Source organism: Mus musculus, chromosome 18 (genome assembly GCF_000001635.26).
Source record: "Mus musculus strain C57BL/6J chromosome 18, GRCm38.p6 C57BL/6J".
NCBI lineage: Eukaryota > Metazoa > Chordata > Mammalia > Rodentia > Muridae > Mus > Mus musculus.
In genome coordinates this window covers 25055763-25072757 of record NC_000084.6, presented here as the reverse complement: position 1 = coordinate 25072757, position 16995 = coordinate 25055763, and the positions used below count along the sequence as shown (strand labels likewise).

General features: G+C 45.6%; 1 protein-coding gene across 6 annotated transcripts in view; it reads right to left on the bottom strand.

Moving 5' to 3' along the window:
- Fhod3 (formin homology 2 domain containing 3) overlaps positions 1-16995 on the bottom strand; it is a 425120-nt gene that overhangs the window by 60750 nt on the left and 347375 nt on the right. For all 6 annotated transcript variants that reach the window (XM_006525826.4, XM_006525828.4, XM_006525830.4 and 3 more), the window contains 3 exons: positions 16364-16498; positions 12382-12432; positions 6333-6541 (listed from right to left, as the gene is read on the bottom strand). In XM_006525826.4, the coding sequence (XP_006525889.1) occupies positions 6333-6541; positions 12382-12432; positions 16364-16498 (395 nt within the window). The remainder of the gene's footprint in view (positions 1-6332; positions 6542-12381; positions 12433-16363; positions 16499-16995) is intronic.

Sequence of the window (16995 nt, the reverse complement as noted above, 5' to 3'; positions counted from 1 at the left end):
TCAAACTGTTCAAGGAACAATGTTGCCTTTTCCAGTGAATTGCAGGTATGAGGTATGTGTAAAGACTTTCAGTAGACGTCTACGACAGAGCAGACAAAGCCCCAGCCTTCAGTGGAGCTCCTGATGGATTTGGTCAAAGGAACCAAATGGCATCAAGTCGCTTTAGCAGGTGAGGATTAAGGAGGAAGTGCAGGCCCCAGTCCCACTGCCACAGGATTCAAGTTTCTAGCCAATTAATAAAACACTGGGCTGAAGGCATCCAAAAGTTTCATGCTCATGAACCAGCAAGCATGAGGCCGATGACTGATTGTTCCACAGCTGCTAGGCCAGGTGGAAATGGCACCAGCTGTTTCTATCTCATGCCACATGGATTAGGTAAACTGGGACAGTACCTATAACCTGAAGGAGACTCAAACAGCACACAACAAAGGTGACTGTGACACACAGTTGATATGAATGATGACTACAGCCAAGATGATAGGTGGGTCATTTGTGAAATGCTTATTCATTTAAATGGACTGAACATTTCATGTCAGAACTGTATGTTTATACTTTATTTCCAGAGGCCAGAAACCAAAGACTATAGGAATTTTCTTAATTCTGGGACTTTAAATGCATGGATCCAAGAAAGAAGTATCAGTTAGCCACCATCAAGAATTTCTACAAATTCTCCCAGGTGAATATGTAATTGGATTAGCCATGTCTCATATTCCCATAGTAGTAAGTCCTTTGGAAATACCTTAAAGTCTAATTACAGATAGTAAAAGAAAGCTGACTACTGAATATATTTTTCTTGTTATACATTTTATGTAGTATGTCCAATGTTTCAGATGTACCCTCTAAGGTCTCATTTCTGGGCATCCATGGGAAACAACAAAGGTAACCTAGCCTTCATTACATTGCCTTAGTAAAAGCCATTTATAAGCACTCAATAGGAACTTCCTTCCATTAAGAACCGTAATTTTTTTCCATCTGGCCTCAGGAGGGCCCTGAGTGTTTGTGGAAAGGAGGAAAGGAACATACGGGAGCAAGCTTCCTATTCCCCAGGGAAGGCGGTCACACCAGGGCACATCCCAGGGACCACCACCAATAGCTGCCTCTCAGGACAGCATTTTTTTTTCTTTACTTTGTTTCCATCAAATGCATCCCAAGGATATGACCCATTTGGTGACAAAACTTTGTGTATTAGTTACTTGTCTCATTGATACCTCTGTGTGATGTCACTTGTCTCATTGACACTTTGTATAGTAGTCACTTGTGTCATTGATACTTTGTGTGATAGTCACTTGTGTCATTGATACTTTATGTGATAGTCATTGTGTCATTGATACTTTGTGTGATAGTCATTGTATCATTGATACTTTGTGTGATAGTCACTTGGGTCAGTGATACTTTGTGTAATAGTCACTTGTGTTATTGATACTTTGTGTGACAGTCAATTGTCTCACTGATGCCTTATGTGATAGTTATCTCCTGGGCACTTTGGGTGATAGCTACTTGTGCCACTGATACTTTGTATAATAGGTACTCGTCTCATTGATACTTTGTGTAATGCTTACTTATCTCACGCTCTGACAACTTAAGGAAAGAAGGGTTAGTTTGGTTCATGGCTCAAGAGTAAATTCCATCATGTTAGGGAAATCATGGTGGCCGGACCTGAGGCCTTGGGCCACATGCTACATCCACAGTCAGACCACAGCAAGAAGTGAATGGTAGGGTCCAGTTTTCTGTTTCTCTTTTATTGGGTTCAAGACCAAAGGTTGTAGAATAGTATCACTCACAGTAGGTGGATCTTCCCACCTAAAATTAGCCTAATCCAGATGATCCCTCAAAGATCTGCTAAAAGGCCCATCCCATCGATGATGCTAGATCCCAAAGTGAACAGTTGAATTGAAGCACCACACTTGACTATACTGACTTTTTACTCATAGCATACATATTATTCCTTTTAATTCTCTGTAAAACTTTTTTAAAAAATCATATCAAAGAATTTTATACTAAAAGGAAACCTTCACTTTGATCTTTGATTCCAGAGTCATCTGTGGGTTTCTTCAGAAGAATAATAGGAAATAAACGTATCATATACTCTGCTGCAAGCCCTCAGGTCTTAGTAAGACAGCAGCCTCTCCAAACAATGGATGAAGGGAGCTGCTTTGGCATGTTTACCACCAACGGAGGCTGGTTGTGCTAGCTACAGCACAGCGCCAGAACGAGCACATATAGATGCCATCACTTCATGACAGTCTGCAAGTTTGACATAAGAGGAAAAATACCCAGACCATGACAACAACAACTAGGCAGTTTGGGGACACACATCTGCTGTGAACTGCAAAGGGACCAGATGGAGAAATAACTTCAGCACACACTGGCTTGCAGTGGGGGCAGTGGCATCATTTACACAGAACATCTTTAGCTGAGACTGATTTTGACCACAGAGCTCACTCACTGGATGGTGCACAGTGCTATTCGCATTTAGCCATCATGTCTTCCCTTCTCAAGTATGTATTTTGTAAGAGGAATGAGAAGAAATTCAAATGCTTTCATCTCTCTCTTTTGTTTTATATTTTGAGACAGTGCCTTCTGCAGCCCTTGTCACAGTATGCTGCCAAGGCTAGCTTTGAACTCTTGCTGTTAGTGCCTCTACCTCCCCTGTGTTTGGGATTACAGGTCTGTGCCACCATGCCTGGCACTTATGCTTTTAAAAGTTCTCCAGAATCCAAGCAAATAATGGTAAGCTGGATGTGGGGAGGAATGCCCCAGCCTCTTGAGGTGGAGACAGGAAGGTTAGAAGTTCAAGGCCATTCTTTGCTATGTAGAGAAGCCTGAGATATATCTATGGTACATGAGACCTTGATTCAAACAGCTAAAATCAAAGGTAGTAAAAGTAGCCACAAAGTGACCTATCATCTCGAGCCATACATAGTTTAGTAACAAATATTAGCTTTTCCCTTTCCTACCAATATGATTCTGAAATGCTGACTTTGAGTAATTATTGGAGAGAGGGTCAGCAAATGGATGGTATGGCATAAATTAGAACACAAAGCATGGGCCACTGTGATGCTGGGATGCAGCTCCACCCATGGACTCCTCTCCCAGCCCTGTCAGCAACAGCCAGCAGGAATCTTCCCTTGAATTTGATCCCCAGGAAACTATAGATGATACCACCTTCCCTCTTACCCAAACACATGACCAGATCCCCTCTTACCCAAACACATGACCAGATACTCAACAGGAGGGAAGTGATGGAAAAAGAAGGGGCAGGATATGGTGGAACTGTGAAAGACACTGTGGTCTTATGCTCTAGGATGAAATTACCTAGATGAAAAAGCCTGTCAACCCTTGGCACATGCGGAACACAACAGTGCCAGGTGTTTGATGCAGGACAAACATCTGGATGTGCGGTTATATATATGTTATTCTTCCTCCAGATGTTGGAGTATTAAAAATATTGGGGATAGGCAAGAGGTTATTTTAGAAATTTGAAAATGGGACCTGGTAGTAAGAAGAGACTAACAATAGAAGGGCTATAGAGTATTTCAAAGAACATTAATAGAATGGGGGGGGGATGTAAAGTGGGGGAAGTTAAATCATTGTCACTTCAACTTTGCAGGCTTGTCATAAAGAGTCCCCAAAGCAGCAGGAACACCCGGCAGTTTTCATAAACATCTTACTCTTATGGGATTCTCTTTAGACTGCTATCATCCCTAATTTGTGTGTAATCATGTGTCTAAGTTTGTGTGTGTGTGTGTGTGTGTGTGTGTGTATGTGTGTGTGTGTGTGTATGAGGGTCAATGTTGGGTGTCTTCCTTGATTACTTTTTCATCTTAATTTTTGAAGCAGGATCATCCACTGAACACAGAGCTCATCGTTTGGCTGGCAGGCAGGTTCTCAGAACTCATCTGTCTCGACCTCCCCCAACGCCGGAGGCCTAGGTATAACCATCACATCTGACTTTTTTATGCACATGTGGGATCCAAACTCAGGCTCACTGTGTTTGCACAGCAAACACTTCACTGACTGAGCTATTTCCCTAGACCCTCATTTCCAATCTAAAACACAGGAAGATGAGGAAGTCAGAATGCACTGTGGTCCCACTGGTTCAAATTAATTACAATTAATCAAAGAAGGAGACACACCCACCTACATCCTGAAAGACCCACTGGATCCCCCCATGGGAATGCCAACAACAGCACATGATGCTTTATTTATGTACAGGTGTATAAATTCATCCCTGCTTCATGTTTCATATCCAAACCTCACCAGTGTGATTTCAGTCAAACGTTTCTACTTCCCCACTAAATAGGAAAATGGCATTCACTCTGAAAGCTTACTGGAAAAAGTTTATATTAATATATATCACTAATACAGCAATATATATATATAAATCACATATGCACACATATATAACACACATATATAACATATGTATATATGTTTTATATATATGTACATATACATATTTTATATGCATATACTTATATATGTGTACACACATATATATGTGTAAATATATCAGATAGGGGTGTATGTACGTATTTTATTTCCTGTGCTCTTCTGGGGGCTTAAAACACAGTTTTTTCCTAGATAGGATTGGTCTCAGATTCGGCTCTAGCTGGACATACTCCTTGAGGAACTGTCTTCTTCTGAAAACAATGAGTATTTATTTAAAAATCTGAGGGCAAACATTATTTACATATACCACCCATCCCCTGTTTGGGACTATTCTATATTTCATAGTTTACAGTATCATTTTCTAAACAGCTGGAAGTATACATTAGAGTTTAAAGTCCCCAGATTAAGCACTGAACCACAACTCTGCCAGAGGCAACTTTTTATATTGCCTGTAGAAATACCAAACACAGATAAAACAAGTCATTACAACACACTAGAGGCAGTGTTTGGAAAGCTCAGAGTTGTCACAGAATGACCTGTCTTCTTTGTGTGAGTGTGTGAGTGTTGATGTTTTTCTTTTATTGAATATTTTCTTTATTTACATTTCAAATGCTATGCCTCTCCAGGTCTCCCCTCTGGAAACCCCCATCCCATCACCCTGCTTCTATGAGAGTGTTCCCCTACCCCCCCCCCCACTCCTGCCTTCCCGACCTGGCATTTCCCTACACTGGGGCATCAAACCCTCTCAGGCCCAAGGGCCACTCTTCCCAATAAGGCCATCCTCTACCACATACGTGGCCAGAGCCCTGGGTTCCTCCATGTGTACACGTAGGTTGGAGGTCCAGTCGCTGGGAGCTCAGGGGGATATGACTTGTCTTCTCATACTCAGCCTTGGTGTTTTCAGACTGACATTACTCATCCGTGACTGGGCCATCTGCCTGGGATAATCCTCCATGGAGTCAGAAACAAGGAGTAGCTAGACTATAATGTGAAGTTAGGAGGGGGGCAGCCTGCTCCTGCCCAGTGGACCCTGAGGCTAGGAGAGCCAGCCAATCGATGGTTGGATAGATAATCTTTGCATTGCACCCAGTCCTGCTTTGCCTGGAGGATGCTGCGGGTGATGGTTAGCCAACTCTCCCAGAGTTGAAAGCTTAGTATCTCAGCCGCCTTCATCTGGCTGTCTGTATCAGGCTGCAAGCCATAGCACTCAGTGAAACCCACAAGAGCTGGTGACATTGCTAGGAGCGGATTGTGCAAGTGCCTGCTGGGAGTTGTGCTCTGTAGTGCCATGAAAGAAAAAGGCCCCCATAAGCACTGCATGGAGCAATCAGGAAGCAGCTGGGGTTCAAGGCTGCATGAACAACATTGCTGGGGCCTGCTTTGCTTCACCCCCCACCCCACACCGCCAAGAAAAAAAATCAGCTTATCTTCACACAAGCTTGTGGGCATACAGTCATGCACACATGTGCACACACACACACATGCACACACACAGAGACTATATGAAAACATTTTTTTAAATTTATCATCTAATGTCACTATATTTTAAGTTTGCTTCTTTGCTTCCATTTATTTTATTCCCATCAATTTAAAATGACTCAATATTTAGGCTAAGAAGGTTCCAAAGTGATCACCTTATTGGACAGAGCCACATATATCCAAATCATGAAGTACTAAATACCTGGTATTCATGAGTGGCAATATCAGTCTAATTTTGTATATTCTCATGTTTCAATGACCACATGTGGGTGACTTTGATAAATCAGTTTTACTTTCATCCAAGTGGCTCTGAAGACCTCTGCTGTGTCAGCGACAGCACAGGCTGCAGTCACCCCAGAAACTTACCTGTCCTGATGTCTCAGGTCAGCTTGTAGGCTGAGCTCCGAGGAAGCCTGTTGGATGGTGATGCTCAGCTTTCCCGCCGCTCACCCAGCACTCACCTTGGGGGCACTGCAGAGTGGGTGGGGATGAAGGCACAGGGAGAGCCTCTTGTGAGTCAGCAGAGGGACTCTGGCTTGAAGGGGAAGGTGGAGCAGGGGCTGCAGGCAAGCTCAGGTCCAAGGAGAGGTCAGCTCTACCCCGGCTCACGCTCTGGCTTCTAGGCTCCTTCTCCTGCGTCTCGGCTGCCAACTGCTCCAAGTATTTGTATCTGAAAGTTAAATTCCAAAGGGTTTCCGTAAAAAGAAAGAGGAGCCCGTGGCTGATGCTTGTTTATGGATGGAACACCTGCAGAGTGAGCTGGTTTTCTGATGCATGGAGCAGAGAGCACAGGGCTGACTGGAGGCTCAGTCTGCCAGGAGCACGGGCAAAGCCAAGATGCTAGCAATTAAAATCCCTGCATCATTCATAAGCAAGCGAGGACAAATGTCAGCATCGCACAAAACCAGATCCCCCGGCCAGCGGCTCACTGCTGCAGAATCCTCGTGCCCCCTTTAGGATGCATTTCTACAAATAATAATAACAATAATAAACTAGCAAATAATGACCCGCAAAAGCCTCTGGCAGGGACAGCTGAGAACTGAACCCCTGTGGAGTTCACAGCTGTGAAGTGGGAGTGTTCCTTGGTGTGGCTGAGAGAAACAGTGCCCCCCAAATACCAAAAGGGGGCTGCTTGGACTGGAGCCTCTCTCAGACGGAATTCCTGAACCTGCTTCAACGCTCACAGCAATGCCGCTGGAATTCACTTTGTTCTCTCAGCATAGCCCATGGAAACTTTTTTTTATATTCTAAAATATTTCTGAGCAGGACTCAGACATCCAATAGCTTGGACCTGACGTCACATACAGTTTATTCATCAAAGTCAGTTTAAAAGAACAAAGATACATCTGTTTTGCATTGCAGGCAGGCAGAAACCCACTAACTGTTTATTAAGAACAGCTACCAATCATCTTCCTCATAGTGCACTTTATAGATCGGACCAAAATAACTTTGAAATACGTGCTTCTTCTGTGTAGACACACAGAAATAATGCGTGAGTTAAGCTGTGGCAGGTCTCCTGTCTTCCCAGGCTGTGTAGCAGCTTATGCAAAACCCATCACTCTCTGTGTCCCTCCTCCGACTTAATGCCTCCTCACAAACAACACCCCTGCCAGCCACCAGGAGCCCCACCCAGACACTCTTCATTCACCAGGATGATAAATGCAGAGGGCATAAAGTCTGTAAAGTAATTTAATATTTAAGCAGCATGTAGCTGTGGTTGGGGCAGCTCTGTTGGTCAAGTGCATGCCTGGCCAGGACCAAGAGCTGACTTTGACCCCTGGGATCCACAGGGAAGAGCCAGATATGGTGGCATGGTCTTGTAATCTCGGTGCAGGGAAATCTGAGAGGAGCAGACCCATGAGGTCAGCCTAGCATACTGGGGCAGCTCAGGGCAGTCAGAGACACTGTCTCAAAAACAAGGTGGACAGCACACAGGCACACCATCATTAGAGGGTGACCTCTGAACTGCCCACGAGTGCGCATATGCACACAAAGAACCATACACTTCTTGGCTCACCCTTTACGAGTGTGTGACCTCCTCTGTCACCTTCAACCTTCTTCCCCACTTTCCCCCAACGCACACATATAAAGGCAGGCTGCCCCTCAGACAACGCCAGCATATATTTCTTCCTCTGTGTGACTGGCTTGGACCAGCACAGCTGCAAGCAATCTCAGCCCTGCCTCTGAACGCATGTCGGATATGTAGGCCATTCAGCTCCGATGGCATTTTACATTTACTGCCTGGCATATTCTGTCAGCTCTTCACATGTGTACGTCTGTTTCCAACAAGCAGATAATACGATTTGGGAGATCAGGGAGAGCCCCGTCCTTTGTTCTTTCCCTCGGCGCCTGCCTTGCCTGTGTCTGCTGATGGGAAGCAGGAAAAACATGCAGGAAGAAAGCTGCCAGAAGCCCTCCCACCTGCAGAGGCCCACCCACCTGCAGGAAGGAAGCCTAGGGTTGCATGTACCCCATCTCACCAGTCAGTGAGATCATTTAAATGGTCAAAATGGTCAAGTCCATTATAAGTGTACCAGCAATAGGATGTACATGAAAGTTTTGTTTCCAGCCAGGAGGCCAATCTATCTTAAATAACAACATCATTATCATCAACAGCAACAACAAGCGGTGGCGGTAGCGGCTCCTCTGATAGCCACATCTTGCCCCACACATGATCCTACCAACACATTCTGGCCTTTCATTTTATATGGTCCAGCCCTAGTCTTGGTCTTCCACACCACACTCTGTGGGCAGTCAGGTTGGCAGTGAGGGGCTACCAGCTTGTGGATTCAGATCAGTTTCTCTACCAAGAGACTGCCGGTCACAAAGACTGCCTGGGTACGTGCAGGTTTCATAAAGGCTGCCGCCAAAGATCTATAGCTCAGAGGAGCAGCAAAGAGACTTCAAGAGAATTGTTCCAAGGAATGGGGTTATTTACAGGGCAACAAAAGGACAGAGCTGGGGAGAGTAATGTTGATCAGCGGGGTACAGTTTCAGTTTATACAGTGAGACTTCTGGTAGCACAACCATGTGAATACACCTAACATTACTGAACTATGTGCTTAAATACCCCAAATGGCCAAACATAGGTATATTTTATACACTTATACAATCTTTTTCTTTCTACATATATACTCTTTAACTTTTTAAGATTTATTTTATGTGTATGAGTGTTTGGCTATATGCATATACATGAACTGCATGTGTTCCTGGTATCTGAGGTGGGGGGCAGAGGGCTGCTGTGGTCAGAAGAGAGGAGTCAGATCCCCTGGAGTTGGAGTTGGAGAAGGTTGGGAGCCATCATGTGGATGCTGGGAACCGAGCCTGGGTCCTCTGTGTAAGCAACAAGTGCTTTCAACCACTGAGCCATCTTTCCAGCCCCACCCCACGCAACCTTTAACTTAACAGGGGCAGATGCCAATGGCGGTCAGGATCATAATTGTCTTGGAAGAACAGCAGTGGTGTTTGTCTGCAATGAGGGGAGAGATGAGAGTGGTGGGCTGGTACACACAAATGTCACAGCTCATAGTAGCAAAGAATGTCACAGCTTGGCCACCCTCCTGACACACAGAAACTTTCGACATCCTGAGCAGTGACTCTTAAAGCCATGTACTTAGGGGTCCAAACATATCCAGTCACTAGCTGAAATGGGGAATAACTAGCTCATAAGGCGACTGCCACATGTCCCTGAAGCCTTGAGAAGCAACACCAACCATAAGACCATGCTGAGATTGTCGCACAAAGCACTAAGCAATGTCTGTGGAGCACAGGCCCAAGGATCAACCTTGCACCATTGCTTCTCCCTGAAGCTTCCACATTTTCCTTTGCTAAGCCCCTCAGCTTTTTTGTTTATTCATCTTTTCGTTTGTTTATTGAACATTGAGTGTCCATCACGCCTTAAGGACTGTGACAGGCAAAAAGAATTAATAATAAACACAAACAATACCCCATTCTTATGCAGCTCACAGTGTGTGTGTGTGTGTGTGTGTGTGTGTGTGTAGGAGTAAATAAACATTTGGAATGAACCCTGACACCCATAGGGTACCTAGGACAGAACTAGAATTTCAGCTCTGTGTCTATTGAGCCCTATACACCATGTAAGAGCCGAATGAGCCAGCCTTACTCACCGGTGACTCTTTCCTGTCATACCCAGGTCTCTCTCACATTGAATCCAAGTCCTCTGACATCTCCTGGGCCTCCCAGGAGAGCTCAGCATCCTTCCCCGTGGCTGCTAAACCACCATCATGCTCAGCATCCTTCCCCGTGGCTGCTGAACCACCATCATGCAGTTTTCAATTTCCTAGTGCATCCCCAGTCTTCCCTTCTACTTTTTTCCTGTGACCCCTTGTTTGCTCAGACTAGTAAACTCGAACCAAGAAAAACAGCTGCTCCAGACTATGGGGATATGTCTGGCTCTGTTTGCTGATCCCCAGGTCAGCTGAGAGGTAGGATGTGGGTGGGGAAAGGCTAAGCAGGGACCTACCAGGCTCACTCTTGCACCTGCTGAAGGGACCACCTGCTGGGTAGAGGGCCATTCTGCCCTGGAAGAGGAAGGACACCAAGGACAGAGCATGAGTGGGGGAAGGGGAGTGACAGCCCCCTCAACATGTGTATGCCAGGGATAGGCAAAAGCCTGCATGCAAAGAAGAATAGCTGGGGACAGCCAGAGAGCTTTGTGGAGTCTCTGGAGCCAGGGCTGACCTTTACCAGGCACCTGACAGACATTCCCTACAGGAGCCACTCAACCTTGCCTGTGCAGACGTAACCTGACAGTCAATTGACAGAAGCTCAAAAATACAGAGTCTGGAGAGAAAATGAAACATAAAATTTGAAATTCCTTAAGCCCAGGCAAAAACCCAACAGCATCTCAGTAACAGTGCAGGCCTTCCCATTGCCCGAGACTGTCACTTATCAGAGGACGAGAAGTTTCCTGTTTCTTGCCAGCACCTCTCTCTCTGAATTTACTAGCCACCACTGGTTATTAGGATGGCAATAATCTAATAGAATGTTGGAAATAAACCAATGTTTTATTCATGAGACTGACTTAAGCATCTAATTTTTTAATTGAGCACAGACAGTCTCCACTGTTGCCTGACTCAGACTGTCTTGATCTATTTAGCTGATGGTGTCTAAAACATCAGCACAATTGGCACAGGCCAGAAATGGTTAGGCTCCCTCTAGGCTCCAGTACAAAAGGCATAAACTGAGCCCATCTCTCTCCCCATACTATATCGCCATCTGGTGTCAGAGTCAGTAACTGCAGGTTGTAGAGGAAAAGGGGTAAAAGCTTTTGTCTGTGGATTTCCTTGTGTCCTGTTTGTTTACCTCAAACCAACACAAACTGAACATATGAAGTGCACAGTTTGGAATGGAGTTCAATTAATGGACGAAGGATGGAGAGATGATTCGGGAGTAGAGAGCACTGGTTGCTCTTCTAGAGAACCACGGTTCTCTTTTCAGCCCCTACAAGGCAGCGCACAACGGTCTGCAACATCAGTCTCAGGGGATCTGACATCTACATCCTCTTCCAGACTCCAAGGGCACCACACATGCATATGGTACACAAATATACATGAAGGCGAAACACCCATACACATAAAACAACAAAATTTTAAAAAGAGATTAACAGTGAAGCGGTTAGCTTGTTAGGCCAATTTCTTTTTTTAAAACGATATCTCTGCACGCGCTGGAACGTGCGCGTGTATGTGTGTATGTGTGTTAATGGCATGCGTGTAGGGGACAGTGTGCTCTCTTTCCATGATTTGTGTCCCAGGAATCAAACACAGCTCATCAGACTTGGCAAGTACCTTAGTCCTTTTTATTCTATATCTTAGTCATACGTGCCCACTGTGTGTGCCAAACACTGCAGGGCTCCTTGGGAATGGTAAGATGTAGGATATGAGAACATCTCAGGAGGGAAGGAAGTGACCAGATATAAAACTCAAGAGTCTTGTGCACACTGGGGACAGTATCAGCATGGCATGTGTGCTCAATTCAACTGACGACCGACTATGGGCCCAATGACCTGGAAGTGCATAGGAAGAACATCTAGTCCAGGTTCAGGAGTGCTGGTACAAGGTGTTTCAAATGTGGGTAGTGGAGGCATCGCAATGTTTGGGTCGGCTATGGATTACTAATGGAATGACAGTCCGGAGCAGTTAGTGCCTGCCATGACTAAGTGTCACACAATGATAGAATCATTCAGAGCGAGCACGTCTGCATCACTAGGACATGTGACCAGACGTAGCGTATGTCCAGATGGAGAGTAACGTGCTCATTTGGAGAAGGGTTCTGGAGAATAATAGATCCTGCCTCTTTCCATCCCTGCTTTCTATCCACTGTCATATCTATCATAAATCCAGTTTTCTTGGAATTTAAGGTAGGGAGACAGTTGTTTGCAAACGCCAGCCATGCAATGCCAAGTAAATTCAATGCAAGGAATTCTGCACAGTTGGTTAACAGTGCGAAGTCACGTGACACCATTGCCAAGGGAAGAAAACAGATACAGACCTTTCTCCTCTTGCTTGCCTTTGCTCCTCCCTTTTGTCTAGATATTCCCGGCTGGAGGGGAAGCACAAAACAAACAGAAAGAGAATAATAGTGTTAGTGCTCGTAAGATTACAAACTAATTACTAAAAGGATACCACAAAGCCCGGCTATGGCCTTAGAAAAGGCAAACCTGTCATAGTTGAATGCTAAACATTTAAAGGGTGTATTTCAGACATGTTAAATGTAGTGTTTTTTTTTTTTTCAATAAAATGGGAAGGAACAGAGAAACAGGGAAACATTGGACTCATTCAGAAACAGCACCCATCATTGTTTCTACACCAAGACCACTGGAAGGCCTTACTTTATGCTTTGTCTTTCACTCACACCCATGATATGCCCAACACTGTTCAGTTTTAATGGATCCATTTTCTGGTCCTGCTGGCAAGGTTCCAACTGGAATCTAAGTTTAAGACTAGCTGGTCTTCTGCCTCTCAGTAGACTCTTCCTGTCCTGTCATGGGAGTGAGTTTGGACATCGTGGTTGTCTACACTGGGTTGAGGGTACACTAATAACTGGACATAGTGAGGTAACACCAAGAAGACTAAAGGGGAATATCGACTGGAGTGAACACAGCAAGGACACAGATGTGCACAGATGTGCTGTGCATAGGCATCCAAGCTCAATGCCTTCCATACTAGAAACACAGGAAACTTAACACTGCACGCACAAATATCTGAGGCCAGAGGATAATTTCTTGATGTTGTGCAATAAGCACGAGGCGTGTGAACAATTTACTCAGCAAGACTGAGAGGTGGGCTGCCAGAGTAAACCTCCCCCTCCCCCAGTGCCCACCCCCAGGGGAGGGAGGATAGTGACTGGCACTCAGCTTCCATTTCCCCCAATTTAACCCTCTGTGCATTCACTTTCTCAAATATGGAGCAGTCGTTGCTGTAACTAGCCGTCACCTGGTCAGTCTGCCCCGTGAGTATCATTATTCTTTGTGGACAAAGGGTCACTTTGCCTAGCTCTCTGTGTTTTCTTAAAAGACACGTGACAGGCAATGGACACCACAGTAGACGGTGGTTGGTGATAAACCATCTCTGAAGACAGGATGCTGGAGTCAGCTTCCAGTCTATGTGCATGTAAACACAAGTATAATGGGATTCTAATATCATGACACATTCCCAGCCTGTCTTCTATGTCACTGCGCTCCACTGACACACATGCCAGGGATTAGGGTGTCTTCCAAGGCTGCCTTTTTCTCACACTTTGTTTCCAATGGGCTCACTGGCCCCTCTCTCAATTCTGCTTCTGGAATCATCCAGTGGAATCGTTATTTTCCCGTTTCGCCTATGTGTGCTTGGCTTTTCTTTATGTCTTCATAAAGGCTTGCCTTTCCAGTTGTTTCAGGTATAGTTTCTTTTACTGTTTTTTTTTTTCAGTCCTACTAATAAGAAGCTTTAACATTCCACTGTAATATGCGGAGAATAAATACTAATATAGTTTACCATATCGATCAATGATTTCCAAGGATAACTTGTAAGAGAGATGTGTCTGCCTTTACTCTTGGAACATCCACAATGGCTACTTTAAAGTCTGCCTGGTAAGTTTTTGCAGATAATCAAGCAAGATCGAGCTCACCTGTGAGCTCTGATGCACCCGATGACGTTGGCTCCAGCATCAGCCCCAGGTCTCAACTGTTTCTACTGTGCCACGTCAGGCCTTGAGTGCACCGCCCAGCAGCCATTCTGGGCCCTGGGTGGTGGTCCTCTCTCTAGGCAGTTTTTAAGGCTGGGCTTGCTATTCATGAAAGGAGCTCACACATCCAAATCAAAGATGGACGGAGGATCAGGACTCCTTGTCTCTCTCTGTCTCTGTCTCTGTGTATGTCTCTGTCTGCATGCCGTGTGTGTGTGTGTGTGTGTGTGTGTGTGTGTGTGTGTGTGTGTGTGCATACACAGAGGGCAGCGGAGGATGTTGGGTATCCTGCTTTCGTGGGTATGTGTGTGTCTGTATACACAGCGGACAGTAGAAGATATTCAGTACCTGTTTTAGCACTCTTCACCTTACTCCTTTAACACAGTGTCTCTTGTTGAATCTGGGGCAGGCCGGTGGCTAGCAAACCTCAGAAATGCACCTGTCTTCCCCAGTGCCCCTCCTCCTACCACGAAGGGTTACAGGCCTGTGCGCTTCCATACTTAGCTTCTTACATGAGTGTTGGGATCTGAAATCAAGTATTCACATGACGTAGCAAGGACTCTTATGCACTGCACAGTCTCCAGCCCCATCTCAGCCAGGGCCCAGCCTTTTTGAGACAGAGTGACTCAGGCTCAAAACCCACCTGAGAAGGCCAGGATGGCTGGCCAGTGAGCCTCCTCACAGAAATCCTCCTGTCTCTGCCTCTCTGGATGCACAACCACAACTTGTAATGGGATTACAAGTGCATGCTGCCACAGACAGACTTGCCACACAGGTTCTAAGGGTTAAAGTTGGTTTTCATGCTTTCATAGAAAGCACTTAACATAGCTCCACACCGCCCCCCCCCCCCCCAGCTCTCTCTGGTGCTGGTGGTCTTGTTTTCTCTTGAGGCAAAGAAACAAGTACCCCATTTTAAGTTATTCTCAATGAGACATTGGATGTATAATTTCATCTCTGAATTTTCCTCATATTTTGAGGCAAATTCCCAGCTGCTAATTGGTGGTAAAAGCCTTTAACTTGTCCCAGAGGTTTTAACGATTGGACTTCTAAGCAACTTCTGGAAGTGCGTCAGAAAGGTTGTGGACAGGCTGATATGCCCATGAAGCACTTGGTAGGATGCTGACAGCTCAAGATATTCCACACTAGTGTGGCAAGAAATGATGTTGGTTTACTTCACGCCACCTCTTCATCCTCCCTCAGCAGAGCCAGGCTTAGCACTCTACCCAGAGACCTAGGGTCCTGCATGCCTAAGTGGCCACCAAAGCAGCTTCACGACGCTGCTGTTATCTGGGTCATTTCTACAATGACACATGCTCTTCCCGGCCTCTGGGGAAGCCAGAAGTTACCGGATCTGGAAGTTCTCACTGCTTGGGCCTTATGACCTCTGATGATGTAGCTGAGCATCAGTGGGTGCATTTGCCAAAGAAACTAAGCCGAGGAAGTGGGGAGCAGAGATGGGGAGAAACATTAAAGGGGGAAACCGGTGATCCTGTGGGAGGGATGGCAAGGAGGGGTAGGGATATGGAAGTGTGTGGAAAAATGGAAAAGTGGGGGATGGAAAAGCAGAGATGGAAAGAAGGACAGGGAAGAACCGTGTAAGGAAGACTGGGGGTTGTGCATCCTGCAAAGTAGAGCAGGTGAAATCCAGGGAGGGGACAGGAAGGAGCAGGGCCCAGAGGATAGAGAGAGAACAGGAGAACTGGCAAAGGGGTCACGGAGGGACAGTGGGCTCATTGGAGACAGAGATGCTAGGACATGGAACCTTCAATGGGTGATGTCATGGGAAACACCCATGGAGGCATAGAGAGCAGGAGAGCAGGGACAGCAGGCCAGGAGAAACTGGTACAGGAAAAAGCAATATATATTATATAAGATAATGTTTATCACATATACATATACACACATATAATGACTACATGGTTGCTACAGGGAGCAAAGAATAAACCAGAAAGTTGGAAAATAGATTTTCTTTCTGACATCCAATAGGCTATGAATAAACATGAGGACGTCCAGGGAGAAATGGCAAATGACATTGAGGCAACTGGGCTCTGTGTCCTGGGTAAGGCCACTTTAACTAATCAAGGATGCACAGCACCCTAATTGTATTTCGCTGTCTAAGCTTCCTGCCACATGGCTACAGGAAGCCAGAACACTTCCAAGCAGCCTACTGCACGTGAATCTTACTTCTCTTCAAAGAAACAGAATGAATTGGGAGCAAACAAGTTGTTTCCTGGACCACTTAGGAAGCTGTAGGTCAAGTGCTTTAAGTTTCACATCGCAGTTGAAATAATCAGAAAATCCTTACTTGAATTTGTTCCTTTCTTCCCGTTCTATCCTCTGCAGTCTTTCCTCTCTCTCTTGCCGCCTCCGCTCTCTCTCTGCTGCCAGTGACTCTTGGTGCTGCCTGAACGAGGATGTGAGAAGGCCACTTGGCGATGACCTGAAAACACAACCAGTCGCGTTTTAGTGACCTGCCTGCGGATGCCAGCATGGAGCGGGAGCCTGGGGAGATGGCTTGGTGGTTAAATCTCTCGCCCTGTGAACAAGAGGCCAGAGAGAGCTCAGATGCCTATAACCCGTGTAAGTGATGAGCTATGGTGTGATAGCCTACCTGTAAATTCCAGTCTAGGAAAGTAGAGAAAGGAAAGCCACCAAAGGTCGTCTAGTCATAGTTGCAAGCTTTGGGTTTGCTCCAGAGACCCTGCCTTCATGAGGAAAGGTAGAAGAACCATAGAGGATGGTTCTTAACATCAGCTTGGGCTTCCACCAACATGCATGCACATATGTATATGTACTTCCCCGACATACATGTAGAAAAACATGCATGTACACACATGCATACAAATACACAAGTGGATACTGCACACACACACACACACAGGATTCAGACAGCAAAAAGCAGGGAAGCAGGAATCTATCCCCAGCTTGGTCTGGATG